This window comes from Takifugu rubripes, chromosome 2 (genome assembly GCF_901000725.2).
Source record: "Takifugu rubripes chromosome 2, fTakRub1.2, whole genome shotgun sequence".
NCBI classification, from domain to species: domain Eukaryota; kingdom Metazoa; phylum Chordata; class Actinopteri; order Tetraodontiformes; family Tetraodontidae; genus Takifugu; species Takifugu rubripes.
In genome coordinates, this window is record NC_042286.1 from 10518876 (window position 1) to 10534150 (window position 15275).

The 15275-nt window shown below is 47.2% G+C and overlaps 2 protein-coding genes and 1 long non-coding RNA gene across 5 annotated transcripts; 2 read left to right on the forward strand and 1 right to left on the reverse strand.

Moving 5' to 3' along the window:
- The first annotated feature begins 32 nt into the window (after window positions 1-32).
- Window positions 33-2370, forward strand: siva1 (SIVA1, apoptosis-inducing factor). The gene is made up of 4 exons (XM_003962431.3): window positions 33-256; window positions 515-685; window positions 1632-1785; window positions 2162-2370. The coding sequence occupies exons 1-4, from the start codon at window positions 136-138 to the stop codon at window positions 2208-2210; spliced, it is 495 nt and encodes a 164-aa protein (XP_003962480.2). The 5' UTR covers window positions 33-135; the 3' UTR covers window positions 2211-2370.
- A 2990-nt stretch (window positions 2371-5360) lies between these two features.
- On the forward strand, window positions 5361-6172 carry LOC115248880 (uncharacterized). The gene is made up of 2 exons (XR_003887602.1): window positions 5361-5483; window positions 6009-6172. It is a non-coding gene; the product is annotated as an uncharacterized lncRNA (long non-coding RNA).
- zbtb42 (zinc finger and BTB domain containing 42) lies at window positions 5518-13277 on the reverse strand. Of its 3 annotated transcripts, XM_029832803.1 has the most exons (4): window positions 13238-13253; window positions 12431-13140; window positions 12074-12335; window positions 5518-10873 (listed from the first exon to the last, which is right to left on the reverse strand). In XM_029832803.1, the coding sequence occupies exon 4, from the start codon at window positions 10857-10859 to the stop codon at window positions 9264-9266; it is 1596 nt and encodes a 531-aa protein (XP_029688663.1). In that variant the 5' UTR covers window positions 10860-10873; window positions 12074-12335; window positions 12431-13140; window positions 13238-13253; the 3' UTR covers window positions 5518-9263. The 3 variants fall into 3 exon arrangements, with proteins under 3 accessions (XP_029688663.1, XP_011614762.1, XP_029688662.1); XM_011616460.2 differs by having other exon boundaries at window positions 12074-12379; window positions 13047-13277; XM_029832802.1 differs by lacking the exons at window positions 12074-12335; window positions 12431-13140; window positions 13238-13253 and adding an exon at window positions 11151-11548.
- Between the last annotated feature and the right edge of the window lie 1998 nt (window positions 13278-15275).

Sequence of the window (15275 nt, forward strand, 5' to 3'; positions counted from 1 at the left end):
GTATGATTGGCTCTTAGTTTTCACGTGACCATAAAGGACGCCTCTCATTGGCTCTTCGGCGCTTGCGTCGCAGTTTTCCCGCAATAAACAAGTGTGTGGAAGCGTTCGTTGGTGCTTTATTTTTGCGTTGCAAAAATGCCGAAACGAACATGTCCTTTCCCCGAGACTTTTTCATCTCAGTACAAAATGCATATCGGGCAACAGGAGCTGAACAACTACGGAGTATTTGGAAGCAAATACAGACAGGAAATCTATGGTAAGTCCTCAACTTTCGCATGAGCGTGCACAGCGTTGCTATGTAATGTTAGCCAATGTTAGCTTCACTGCACTACTCTGCATGGGGAAGTATAAGGATTCCAATAATCCTCCCCTTTTCCTTTGATCATAATAGGTTTTAGTTTCATCTTCTCGTACTTTTGTTTCTGAGTTAGGTCTGTGTGTCCTTGGCTACTATTCAGATCCAACTGTCTGTAAAAGTGACGATTGTATTTATCACGGGTTCTTTTTTCCACAGAAAAGACGAAAAACTTGTTGTTCAACGGTGCCAAGACTGTAGTGGGCAAAATATGGACATCCGAGGAGATAAGCGGTGGACATGTGGAGACTCCCCCCTGTCAGACGCTGCTAAGAGGACAAATGCTCATTGGACAGGATGGGAAACTCCTGAAATCAAACCCAGCACAAGGTGAGCATGAGTCTGATATGATTGTTATTCAAATGACCGTGGACGACAATCTAGATGTATATCTTGTGTGGCATCATTTTAATGGGAGCCTCTAGGCTCCAAACCCGGTGGGATCCTGTGCACTGAGTTCATCAAGGGCCTTTATACTTCAGAAATTGCCCTGCTCGAAAATCATCCACGAAAACATCCCCAGAAGAGTCTTCGATATGATAATCTGTGCCTTTCAACATATCTGGCTCTGGGATGGGCTCCTTGGAGCGGGGAGATGCTTCTCAATGAGTCTTGGTGGTGTGAGCTGGGTCACCAAGTTTGGTTTTTGGATAAACTGCTATTCTGCATACAGTTAAGACTAGACTAGCATATGCATTTTTACTAAATTTAGGTTTAGGAATGAGTTGTGAAACATTCCATAAAATATAATTCAGAATTAGTATGAGTAAACTGTAACTTATACAGAAAGAGAAAGTGTGCTATTCAAACTTCATATTGTTTTATTTTTTTTATTTTTTTAGGAAAATCAATTGGAAACTGTTAAGAATTAAGAGAGCTGTTGAAGAAATGTCAGTGGTTTCTGATGGCAGAAGAATATTGATCAAATATATTGAGTAAAATCATAAATTATTTATGAACATTGGTGTCATTTTCAGGTGGTCCTTAAGATATTAACTTCACAACCTCAATGTCATAAAGTTATCAGGAATTCCATGTTTGCTTGTTGAGTAATACATATGAAAAACAAATGTAACTTTTTTGTCATTTTTATTGATTTTGCCCCCCCCCCGTCAACTAATTAGGTTCTTTTTTGTCAACGAGAAGCCTCCTTAATGTCAGTTATTATCTTTCACCAGCAGGTGTCAGTGTTGCTTATGATTTTTCTTCCAAGTTATTTAAGTTTTACTTGATGTTCTTCCATTGTTCACATGTATGGATGTGTGTGTGCCTGTAGGTGTGTCTGCGGCTCCTATATGTTGCTGTGTGTGTCAGAAGAACCAGAGGTCAAGGACACTGTGCACCCAGTGTGAACGCCTAGCTTGTTCCTCGTGCTTACGCCAGTGCTCCAGCTGTTCCAGCCTCTGCTGCTCTGTGTGCACAATCACAGAGTAAGTACAACATCATTTCTTATTCTGTGACCTTTAACTGAAAGTGAAGTTATTTGGCTTTACGCGTTGTGTGTATTGCTTTGAAGCTTCAAACGGCTCTAAACATAAATTTGCCATCATGTCACAGTAAAAGTAAACTTTTTTAATCCCGTTTTAATTGTTACACTGACTAATAGGCTAATCATCTGCTTAGTCCCCAAACTTGAAAAACTGGTTTTGAGTGTTTAAGCCGCTCCACATGTGTGCATTTGCCTTTATCGGTGCATTTTTGCAGCTTTAGTTGGTCTTGGTAATCTGTCAGTCGCGTGATTGTTAAACACAAGGGGGGTCACGGTGAACGTTTGTTAAATGGTTGTCGTGTTCCTTTGTCCCACAGTTACAGCGGGCCGTATGATGAAGTACTGTGCTGCAGTTGCTCAACGTAAAGGGATACCTTTAAAGGAAAGAACGGGGGTGTAAACTGTGGAAATTGTCTCACAGGAGGGGTCATATTGAACCTGTTTACAAAGGCTGATTTTAATGTTCTTGTACATATGTATTACATTTCAACACTAATCGAAATAAACTTGGACTCTTTTCTAATTATGACTGTTCTATGAATACTCGATAATGTATTTATTGTTTTTAAGAGGCTAAATTTAATTTGTTGAAGATGGTACACTCCACGGGCCTGAACAAACAGTGACCCGGTAGCGAGGTGGTCCTGCAGATGGCAGCAAAATTCAGAGTTGAGTAAGGGACCACTTCCTCTCATACTGGCCTATAACAACCGCTAAGAGCCAGCTTCATCGCAGGATGGACACACCAGCCAATCACATTTTATTAGAAGTTGTAAAGGTTTGTCTTCAGATGCTTATAAAAGAAGTCCACCCCATTGACCTTGAGAATCTGCTATGGGGGAATTAAAAGAAGAGCATCCCGGTGATTGAACGCAACCATTTGGCTACGATTATCTCAGCTGGACATGACCTTGAGGGGCAGTCCCGGCTGGCTCTGGGCTGCGACATGTCACTTATGATAACTGGATTCAGGATCAGCCGCTGTACGTGTGGGTAATTGTTCTTGGTGGCAGAAGTCCTCAGCACGGCTTTGCAGAAATCAATCACGCAGCCATACAGATATTAGCTCGGATGAGTGCACTTCCTGGAGATTATTGCGAGTGTGCCGACGAGCTGCGTGAGTCACATCCCCTCCTCAGCGGGCCAGTTGTGGCTCCGGTCTTTGGGGAGCCCTGCAGTTGGTGTCCGTGAGCACCACTTGATTTCTGGCTCAGTGAACAGACAGCTGCTGGCAAGAAAAGGCGTCAAGTTGTCTGCAAAATTCTTTGTGAGGCTCGAGGAAGTGAACATGAAAAAGCTGTAGATGATAAAATGTTTTCGGTTGGGTTTGAGCTGTTGTGCTGCAGAAATGTGCCTCTTGAATTGACTTGTTTTGGGGTTCGGTGGGTAAGAAATGGAGGCACGATTCTCATCGCCCGACGCTTTTTAAAGACAACAGTGGTCGGTTATTGGGGACCAAAATAGAGTCTAACACCCATGGCGGGGGACCCACATCAGCATATGAATTCTAAGATGGATAAAAGGGGGGGTTGATGACACATCTGAGCACGAGTTGAAGCTAAAACCTGGACCCAATTCAACAGAAATCATCTATTTTCAGTGGTTCTCCTACAGCTTTAAGACAAGTACAGCTGCCAGCACATCCCTATGCATGACCCCCCCCCCCCCCCCCCCCCCCCCCCCCCCCTCCCCATCACGCCCAAAGGACAAAATAGAGGTTGCAGTGTGCCCCCCGCCCCGCGTCATCTCCTCCCTGGTAACGTGTTCGGCTAAGCGTCTGCGAAGAAAGAAGGGGGCCCACACGGTCACCCACGGCGCTCCAGACAGGACCAAATCCAGTCAGCCAGAGGGGGCACGTGGCTTTGTCTTCCCCCCCCCCCCCCATTCTTCCGGGGACCAGCTGTGGTCTGAGTGCGTCGAGCTCGGTGATGCTGCTGCTATAAATATGCGGCAGCGAGTGCGAGTAAGTGACAGCTGTACAGTGGAGCAAGGACACGCTGTCTTGGCGCTGTCGGAGCGAGCCGCTCCAAAAAAGGCAAACCCAGTGTGGCGGCACTAGTTGATATGTATTTATGCACTTGAGCAGTTGATGTATGATCAGATGGAAGCTTTAGATTGTGATGAAGCACTCTGACATGTAAAATGCCACCTCGTTAATGATTTAGGAGTTCATATTCATGGGCGCGGTGTGGTTTTCATGAAAGTCAAAAGAATGGCTTCCCTGAAATTAAGCAGATGATAACCATATGCATGTAAAGAGAGGGGAAAAGAAACCCTGCATGTTTGTGTCCGCGCGTGTGTACACAGGGGTGTGCGTCCTTTTCAAGTGTGACCACCTGTCTTTTGTTGAGAAATAAATAAATAAACAGGCCACACCAGCTGTCCATGGCAGCCCGTCCCTTCAGAGGTCAAGGGCTCCCACCGCTGGCCTTGTTGAGGCGGTGGACACTTAACAACTTTGCTCTCAACTTCTCCAAGTACCTCTAAACAAGCACACAAACACACACACACACACACACACACAGGGGCCGAATGAGCCGAGCTCTGAAACCTTGGAGAGGAATGTTTTATTACACCATCGTGGAGTGCTGCACATATCCCAGCTCGTCACCCTGCCGCTAAGCTCTATCACATGGCCCCTATTTTTCCATTTGGTCCATAAGAATGGCACACACACACACACACACACAGACACACACAGACACACACAACGGGCCATCTAAGCTCTGGCTCCCACTCGGGCAGATGTGAAATGATGGTGCCAGTGTGGGCTCTGAGGCCTTTAGCCGCTGCTGTGGATGTTTACAGTGTGAGGGGGGCCACGGCGCTGCAGAGGGCCCTTATTTACTGCGAGGCTGGCAGGGGCTGCTCGGGGTGTTTATGAATGATCTCGGGAGGACATTGTTGTCTTTATGTCGGTGCTGCCTGGCCAGCGCCGCCGTGTCGTCTGTTTGTGCATAAAGTACGTGCTGGGGAGCTGTGCCAGACAATAGCCTGGCTGAGCTACTACCCACACACAATAGAGCCATGGGATGAGGCAGGGTTCTGGGGGCCGTGGTTTTGGGGGCCTGTGGGGGGTGGAGGTCGGATGGATGGGGGCAGGGACGGTTGGATGGTGTTCCCAGAATGCGAGAGCCGAAATCAAGGGGGGGTGGGGTGGTGGTGGTGGTGGGAACCAGAGCACATCCCCATTGGGATCACGTAGCGGAGCAGCTGGATTCTCCTTTCACGTCGCAGCCGGGAAATGATTAAAAGTTCGCGCGGCTGAAATTACGCTGCGAACGGGCATCGAGTTCCCCCTTCAGACACACATTCGGATGTGTTTGCTTACAAATACAGGTGTGTTTGGTTAGATGCTATCAGATTTTTAGCACAACAATGAGCGTTCGGGCAGCACCGGCAACAGGTCAAACGCAAGAGGCGACCATCTTGAAAGCAGTCGCCCTTGGGCACGGTTTATGGTTTTAGAGGGAAGACCAGCAGCGTTATCACATTCTGTTGTCTCTGTACACACAGCAGCACTTCCTACACTGTCTGCCCGATTGTTGCCGCTGCGCGTCGGTCACGGGGGCCCCTTTCTTCGCTCCTTTTGTCGTTAAGGCGACAGAGTCACGTCTGGAAATCCTTCGCTGAGCTGCGGTGAGTGCAAACGACGGAATAAATCAGATCAACACAGGGAAAGTTGTTCCATTTAATTCTAGGCGTAATCTTAAGAAAGACCTAAATCAAGATTGTCACATTTCCACAGCACGCACACACAAGCACACTCTGAAAGCGCAAACAAAGGAGTAAGAAATGAAAACAAATCAAATTAAATGGCCTCAATATCTAATCAATGTCAATTCTGCATTAAGATTGTCCTCTAAATCTCTACACCACTAACAATGAAGCAATTGATTACTATAAAATAGAACTTTCTTATTTAAAAAATTATATTAAATTCTAATGGCACTTCTACAGATTCTATCAAATAGATTTTGATGTTTAGAAGGTTGTTGTTGTTTTTTTAACTGAGAAATTAAAACTGAGACAGTCAAATGTTGCACAAGAAGCAAATGCAGTAATAAATATGTTTCATGATTATACACATTTTCACAGTTGTAACAGAGGACAAAAATTCCAGTATCATTTAAGTCTCTTTTCTTTTTTTTTTTTGACTTGAAGATCATACAGCATGAGATAGGCGAATGACGCTGCATCAGGGGCGCGGCGCCGTTTCCATTGAAATCAACGTCTCAGTGTTTCACATTCAACAATGATATTAACCGATGACTGAACCAGCTCCCAGTAGTATCAGCTACCCAATACCAAAATCTAAAAAAAAAAAATGCTTGTTTCCAGTTAAACACCTCCCAGAGTGATTTATTCACATTGACAAAGAAAAAAAAAAAAAACTTCCTAAGAAATTTCAGAAAACATCAGGGTAATCTCTCGCAAAGCAGCAAAAAATAAACCGACATTTTACTTTGTTGACATGGCGGAAAAGGGGGAACGACCGCTTCAGTGATGCGAACTTTACCGCCGCAGTTCAGGGCAAAATGTTTTTTAAAAATGGGTCCGCTATAGAAAAAAAGGGCTTCTCCAGATGCAACACCTGTCCGTGTGTCTACAAGGCACATTTGGTGACCATACTGGAGGTATAAATAAAGACTGAAGACAATAAACAGGTGTTTTTGTTCCTCTCATTGTTAGTTTTTTCTACTATTGTACACATGTACATGACAATCTTTTTTTCTGCACCACATACAAAACCTTTAAAAGAAAAAAGGATCAAATCTACATTCTTGCGTTCAAATCGAAATATGTGTGAAAACATGTGAATTAGAGTGAAAGTTCTGACACGTGAAGATGAGCTTGATTGTTTGCACAGCTAAACAGGAAGTCAATTCCCAATGTTTGTAACGGGAATATGTCTGAGCCCCTTCAACAACGAGCCTCTGGCCATTTCTGGAACTCTGACATGCAAATGTCACATGTGGATTCACTTCCTTTAAGGGACTTATGAGGTTAAATATCCAGGTAAATGGACGGCGACGTGCCTGTCTGCCCTCCATACTCAGTCACCACAAACTTTCCCACCCAAGCACATGGAAAACAGAAAAACTCAGATTACTCTAATAGATGTGCAATCAAATCACCACCATATCGCCTCTCCATTAAGGAACAAAGAAGCATTTATCGACTGCATGCTGGGGTTGCGGGGGAGGAGGGGTCTGTTCTTTGATGCCTCCAAACAATACACCTGTTTACAGTGTCCTTGGTCTCCCTTTGCTAAATACATTTCTCACATTCCAACGGCTCCATTCAATACAGAAAAGTGCACAGAGAGACTCGCGCTCCCTGTTCTCTCCGCCGCTGGGAGGGGGGACACAAACACACAATGATCCCTTGAGAACTACCTGGGATTTGGTTGTTGTTGTTGGTGGCGGGGGAGACAAAGCATGGCATTGTCTCGGTTCTATAGGTAGCCGATGCTACATCGGCCCGACCCAAGAGCCCCCCGTCGCAGAGTGGCGTGCGGGGATAAAAAATAACCTGCCCTGATTTGTAGTGATCAGATCTCGTGTGGAAGGGCGCGATAGTTTACGAGGCTGCAGCCTCAATAAGACACCTGCCTGTCTCCTCCTTACATGTGCGGCAACAGGGAAAAACAAATAGATTGATAAATAGGATATATATTTACATTAAATATACATATAGTAAGAAATAGCAGCCTAGACAATAGTGTCGAAACTATATGCATGCTAAAAATGAACAAAAACAAGTGCTTCTCTATGTTCCTTGTGATAAACCTTGAATACTCCATAGAGATGTCTATGTCGTATATTAATACACAATTACAGTAACCTGACTTGCACAGAGAAAATGAACAAACAGCCCAAATACCAGTTAATGAGTACCGAGATCACGAATCAAGCTCAGAGAAATGACGACTGAGCCTACAGTAAACCCTGAACCAAGGCAAACTAATAAATAAATTCTGCTCAAGTCTTCTCAGGACAGATTAGACAAATAGTATTTTAGTATTATTGGATTTTTTTTTTATGTTTTTAGTGCCCCCTTAAGAAACCCAACAGCAACGATCCGGATAGCGTCATCAGAGGCTCCAGCATCAGTAGTAATTTACACCCATTTGGAAAAAAAAAAAAGAAAGTGACAATTGAGTCAGTAGGTTCTGCTGAGCGGCAGACGGAGGGGAACCGACGGCGGTGCTGACCAAGGTCCAAAGACCCGCACGTGCACTAGTTTCCCTGCCTGCTACACTGCGTCGGCGTGCCCTTTTTTACATCATACCAGGAAATAACAAGGTGATTTACTCTTGGCTTAGGACCCAAATGAGTCAACAGGTATTACACTGGAGAAGCACGTTATTTGCTTTTGCCGCATTCTCGCAAATGACCTAATTAAGGGCACTCAAGAAGTGATTGACATTCAGTTGATGTTACCTTTGTTACCACCTGGTATGTGGAGTGTAATGCAGGGTTCTTTGCTTAGGTCTGAAATCTCGCTCAGAAAAGGCCTGGCCACAGATCTCATTCCTGCTCGACTAAGTACACAAGGTGAAGTGTTAAGAATTTCAGTAGGCACCAGTGTTACAGGCATTAGCTTTAAACTACTCCCCACCCCGCCTTTGATAATACCACCCTTTTTTTTAAAGAATCCGAAGCCCAATCCCTTACTATATACCGAGAACATAAGGAGATTCCCCAAAACAAACAAAAAACATGTCAGTGTGGAGATGTGATGACTGCTTGCCTCAGAAACAACCAAAAACTGTGACTCCATTAAAAAAAACAAAAAAAACGACTTCATGAAATAACAATCAGACTTCCAGTATTCCGACTTCATTAGTTTTGCTGCCTTATGATAGTTTACTTGGACTAAACCAATCCTTGAAAATAAATAATCATAATAGAGTTAAAAATATATATATAGCTACTCACGGACGGGTTTGAGTTCCCATGTGCACAAATAATAGTCTCAGTCACCTTGACAATTGTATTAACATAAGTTAGCATTAGCTGTCTCCCATTTGCCCAGAGGGTTGTGAACATGGGACGCTTTTGGGCAAAACTCGGCCAAAAAACAGCAAAAAACTCCTCAAATAAACTCAGCAGGTTGAAACAAATGAGGGAATCACCCGATTTGTTCACCTTCATTCCCACAGATCCAGCTCGAGTTTCACAGCACCCGTGTTTACGCTTAGCACCCCGTGCACCTTCAACCGCCCGCCTCTGACCCACACGTCCTGCACAGAAAACAGCTCCAGTCCTACAGTTGCTACATCGTTCACTTGAGAAATGCCGTGCGAGGGAGAATCCAGGAGATGTGTCCTGACAAACTGTACAATGGGAGAGAGAGAGCTCGTTCAGTAGTATTAAAAGACTGTCTGGTGTCACGGCGCCGCCAGGTGGCGTTTTATCCGATAGCGAGAGTTTTGACAAGGCCACAGTGAAACTTCCTGATGTGGCGGTAGAGATCCCCGGACTGGGTGAAGCGCCGCTCGCACCACTTGCACGCGTGAGGCTTCTCACGCGTGTGGACGACGGCGTGCCTGCTCAAGTTATGGGAGTACTGGAAGCTCTTGCCGCACTGGCCGCACGTGAAGGGCTTCTCGCCAGAGTGCGTGCGCTCGTGGCGCTTCAGCGTGTACATGCAGGAGAAGGTCTTGTTGCACTGCATGCAGGTGGGCACCGAGCCGTCCGGGGACAACTTGGAGCGGGCGCCGTCCTTCTCGCGGAAGTGCGAGCTGAGGTGCAGCTGCAGCACGTGGGGACTGGGGAAGACTTTGCTGCAGAGGGGGCACACGCACACCTGTTGCCCCGGGGGCAGAAGCACCCCGCTGGAGGTGGAGATATCTGAAGAGGCCAGGTCGTCCTCCTCCTCCTCTTCGCTGTCCCCGAGTAGCCGACCCCTCCTCTCCTCCGCCTCCCTGCCCGGAGCACCCTCCCTTCCCCTGCAGGCCTCCCCCTCTTCATCCATCAGGTCCTCCTCCTGGGAGAGGAGGGCGGCTGTGGAGCCGTTGTTGCCTGGGAAGAGGGCAGCGAACCCTGTCACCACAGAGCTCCTGGCACTATTCCCAAAGCGCTGGCTCTCAGGGCTCATCGGCTCACTGTCCTCCTGTTCTGACAGCAAGTCGTGTTCGTCTTTAACAAGTGGCTCACTGCCCTGCTGCTGGCTGTCGAGGGCCAGCTGTCCCGAGACATAGGAGGGGTGTAAGGGATCTCTGCTAGACAGAGGCTTGAAAGACAAATCCAGTGCACAGTCCATGTCATCTGAAGCCCGAGACCTCTGGGACAGGGCGACGGTGGAACTACTGACATCAGCTTTTGTTTTTCCAGCTGTTTGGATGCAGGGCTCAGCCTCTGCTGACACATAATTGACACCTACAAGGTCCGGGGACCTGCCAGAGTGACCGTTCGCCTTCTGCCTGCTCTGCGTAGACGTATCAAAATCTGTGACAGCCAGCCTGACTTCGCGGTTGTCCGTGTCAAACTCTTCCACCAGGGGGGCTCTGGGTAGCCCCTGAGACGGCGTCTCGGCCTGTCGCCGGATGACCTGCTTACTGTGCAGCTCGCCGTCTGAGGAATTTTCTCTTTCCAGACAGCTGAGTCCCAAATCGTCACTCATTTTTTCATCCAGAGAGGAGAGCTCCTTATCTTTAAGCTTGCCTTTGCACACTTTGACGATATCATACATGTGGAGGTAGCTGGCCGCTGCCAGGACATCCTCCACCGGGAGAGAGCCGAATTCCAACTTCCCCTCATACATAAATTCAAGGAGCAGACTGAAAGCCGGGGCTGTCACAATGTCACTGTTGAGATGCACAACGTCCCTTTTGTCCAGCTGGTCCCTGTAGAAGAGATGGAAGTACATGCTGCAGGAGGCCAGCACGGCTCTGTGTGCTTTGAATTGAGCCTCGCCGACAAGAACAGTGCAGTCACAGAGGAAACCTTGGTGACGCTGCTGACTCAGACACTGCAGCAACTGGCGGCTATGGTCTGGGAACTCCATTCTTCCTTCATAACCTGGTGAAAAAACAGGAAAAACAGGATAGGGGGTGAGCTAAACGAAGCCACTGTGCACATCAGGCCCACAGAGAGTAACCCAGAGCAGACCAAACCTGACAAAAAACTTTCAGCGCATTGTTGAAAATACTTTTAAATGTATGGAAACACACTGGAAAGTCCACAGACGTTAAAGCACGCCAATTAACAGCGATTCCAGATCTTCTAGGAATATTTCAAACGACCTAAACTTCATCAACTTGGGAGCAGGAATTCTTTCCAGCGGTGCTGCGCTCACCCATGTGTCACGGTGGAAACGGAGCCACTTTCTCTTCGAATGACCCGAACCTGCTGGCGTCTAGAGTCGCGTCCCGTGCGCCTCGATAATCGGTCGCGCAAACATGTAGAACCGCGGCGCTCGCAGGACGCGCAGCCGGGATTTGGACGCCGGTCCCGGTGTCGCACGGAGAAGGAGCCTTTGGAGGAAGCGGCGAGCGGTGCGGAGTGAGTAAACTGGCGCTCTGTTTGCTAATTACACTGCAAGCTGTGGAGTCAGCTGCTCTGACATCACCGCAATGGAAACGCTACCTCCAGCTGTGCTCCCCTTTATGCCATATGTTAACTCTGGACTACGCAGTCCAAAAAAGACACCCAACTTAGTTCGAAATAGACCCCGCGGTTGAAAAGAGACGTGAGGGGGGAGGAGGAGGAGGATTGTGAACCTTTCTCAAAATCCAACGTATCGACGGAACAAAACTGCCACCGACAACCGTGACAGAACATTAAACGCTCCGAGTCCCATTTACGCACTCGTGAGACACGAACAACTACGGAATATTATGAAGGGGACCAGTAAGAGTAGACGATCACAAAAGGAAGGAGGGGGAGGGAAAAGTTAAGCCAATATAGGTAGTTATTAATAAGTTAGATGCTGAGATCGGTTTTTTTTAAAGTTTAGATATTTCCCCCCCCCCCCATTGTTTTTGGTTAAAAGATTAAAGTGCATGCGTGATTCGGAAAAGCCCGAGACGAGGTCAGCCGAGCTCCACGTCTGCGTTTGGAGACGCATTGCTCGGATCCTTTTAAACAGCGGAGGAACTCGCAGCCAGAGAGCCAACTGCGCTCAGCGAAGCGGCGAGCGGACACGCTTTAACTTTGGGCTCCTCCGGCACCGAAGCGCACGCAGGAAAAAAAATAAAATCCCAAACACTGGGTACTCACATTTATTTCCAGCCGGTGCGTCGTGTTTTCTCCTAGAAGCCCCGACGTCCTTTCATGATGTGTGGGCCAGATGTTCGCTTCTCCTCGCCGTTTCTTGAGCTTGAGTCCGTCCCTGGTGAGGCAGGCTGCACTCAGCGCTGCTGTGTGTCAGGCAGGTTGATAACGGCACAACTCTCGCGATAGCGCGCAGCCACAATAAGTTGTGCACTTCTCGGTGGATTCACACAGTGGCAGCAAGCAGTTGGCCCTCTTATGAAAACACCTGTCCAAGGGGTGGCGGTTGATTTTACAACGAAATCCTCATTTCTGGTTTAAAAAAAGATATACATATAAGTGTAATTTTTTGTGCATTCTTACCTCTAATGTTGGCAGTGTTAGATGGTGAATAAAAGGAGATTGTTTCATCCAAAAATAATTATATGTGAAGGTATTCTAAGTGACAGAAAGAATTTTAAATCGGGCTTTGTGATCTGGAGGGGTCAGAGGACTATTGGGAACTTTTTAAAGCCGTTCACTCCTAATCCTGCTTTGGATTGTGGAATTCCCTGGCACCACACCACCCCAGCGCCTTTGTTGCCCCGGACCACATCAGGTCCGGCACCGTGATGTGTTTGACCTAAATCGTCTCGAGACGCGAACTCTGTTGTTTCACAGCTGCTTGCGTTTGAAGAAGTAGGGTTGGATTTTTTTGCAAACAAACAGCCTCTGGAGCCCGCAGAAATGGTAGCGAGGCAGAAAAACAGGGGCCCGAGGTTGCAGCTGCTCATCTCTTGCTCCCCCCACCTCCCGTCCCTCCCTCTGCTCCCCCAACTGCTTCGGTCACCTTTGCCCTGTGTTCCAGCTGCCGTGTGCTTTGAAAGGGCCATTTGCAGCTCCTCGCAGCCCTCTGACAGAGAGGGGAGCGGGCAATGTGATGGGAGGCAGCAGCCACTGGCCGAAAAAGGGGCCACGGGCTAGATTCTTATCCACTTACCACTTAATTCCATTTTTAGTCTGGCTGTTACTGCTACAGAGAGTGGATATCTGCACCCGAGTCATGTCCAGATGAGCCGAGTCAGTGTCATGCCCTAAAATAAAATTGAAAAAAATAAAAAAAATTATTGACAAACTCCATTGAAGCATTAACCAAACACTTTAAAGCATGATGGCGATAAAACAATTCACCATTCAGCACGCTAACACACATCCATACAGGAGCAGTGATGTGGATAAGAATAGGAGCTGCAGCCCCGTGTTTCCGTGGCCCTGGCAAACGTGGGCGCCCGAGCAGAGGAGGGGTGTGTGTTCACAGGGCAAGACAAAGCAGTGGTTGTGCCTGGGGACCGCGGCCTCCGAGAGAGAGGCTCGCCATGGTGAAGGTTCTCACACACAGAAAAAGACAGAGAATGAAGGACAGAGAGAGAGAGAGAGAGAATGGGAGTGGGAGAGTGGGGGAGCAGGGAGAGAAAGAGAGAGAGAACACTTCCTGGAGTTTCTTTCTTTCTCTCTGCTATCATCAATGGCATTCTCCCCCTGACCCACTCCTCTCTCTGACAAACAAAAGACCCCACATTCCAGTGTAGCCTGACCGGCCAACCAGCCAGCCATCCAGTTCGACCACATTGCTCTCACAGTCTGAAACCCAAGTCTCATCCTAGGGGTGGGCGTCAGTCCGAGGATGCTGCCTGCTTTCACACATCTTCTAGATTTACACTTTTTCCTCCCTTTTCAAAGTGGGAAAAAAAGGAGGGGGGGGGGGGTTCTTGCGGAATCCTGTAAATTCAGGCGATACCACAGCTGTTCCATCAAATTGACACCAAGGATGTGATGTTGCAAGATTCATTTTACATGCATTTTATCTCAGAAGCCCCCCCCCCCCCCCCCCCCAAGCCCCCAACCTTCAAATGCTTTTTAGATTATTTAAAGGCTCAGAAATTAGAGTAATGGAGAAAAATGCCACAACCACAGCGTCACCCTCGGCACCCTCGGTGTGCTTTCAAGAAAAATCTGTTTTAGGCCTTGATGGTGTTTTATGGGCAGAGCTGCATAACAGGTGGATCAAACATCCTGGGACAGTTGCAGCAACATTGCGCCGCAGTTGCTGGGAGATGCTTGGTCTGACCCCCACCACTTCCTCCGCATTATGGCCCCGCTGCCCTTCAGCGTCTCATTGTTGTCACCACGCGCCACCTCTTCTCCTTCAACAGCACATTAAGCCCCATTCTGATCATTAAATTCTCCACAGATAAGCACATGCACGGTACAACGCAGATATCCATCACCCGCTCTCAGATCTGGCCGCTTTCTCGCTCAACAACAGAACGAACATTTCCAGAAGTGGAATTGAGGCGACTCGGGAGGAGGAAGATGAGGGTGGCACGGCGCAAGAACTGTCAAAATATGGGATGCCCTCACCCGGCTCTGGCCGTATGACAGGAATAGCGGCAACGCTGCCACATAGTAGCAGAGAGGAATACATTAGAGCATAAGTGACAAAGAGGGGAAATGACAACAGGGGGGGCTGAGAGATAGAGGGCAGAGGCCAACAAGTGTTTCAGCATAGGAAAAATGCTGGCAGCCATCCTTGCATCGCTGCTCTGCTCTTTCTTTATTCCCCAACATTTTATTTTAGTGTTTTATCGCATGTTTTCTTATTATATAACACTGCAAGTCTACTCAGTTCTCATCTGACTGGTCTAGACCAAAGCTCAGGGCATTTAATGGGAAGGATGGTGAAACATGTCTGTACCTGCCCTAAACTGGTTTAACTCCTGCCTGCTGGCAGGGTGCTCTTTGTGACTCAAGCGGCTGTTTATTTTAAATAATCCCAATCAACAGGTGGCGTAACAACTAAAAAGTCCCTTCGTGTTAAAGCCTTTTTTTCACCACATTTCAGTCAGCAGCTGACTCATAAACCTCGGTGTGTTTGATGTTATATTTGTAGATTTACAATGCGTCTTGTAATGTTTTAGACATTTAACAGGTCCCCCTTTTCCCCTCTACCAGGTGAGATGCTTAATAATCATAATAACTACGGAAACAATAATCGGAATTTATGATACCAGGTTGGATTACAAATGTGTGCTGTACTTTATTAAACGATTCTTATCATCCAATCATCATCAAACTTTACCACTGTGGTCATTTGCGTCTGTAAATCCTCAATAAATCATCAGAAGTGACACAAATCGAAGATTTAGAGCCCAACCAACATGGGAGACTG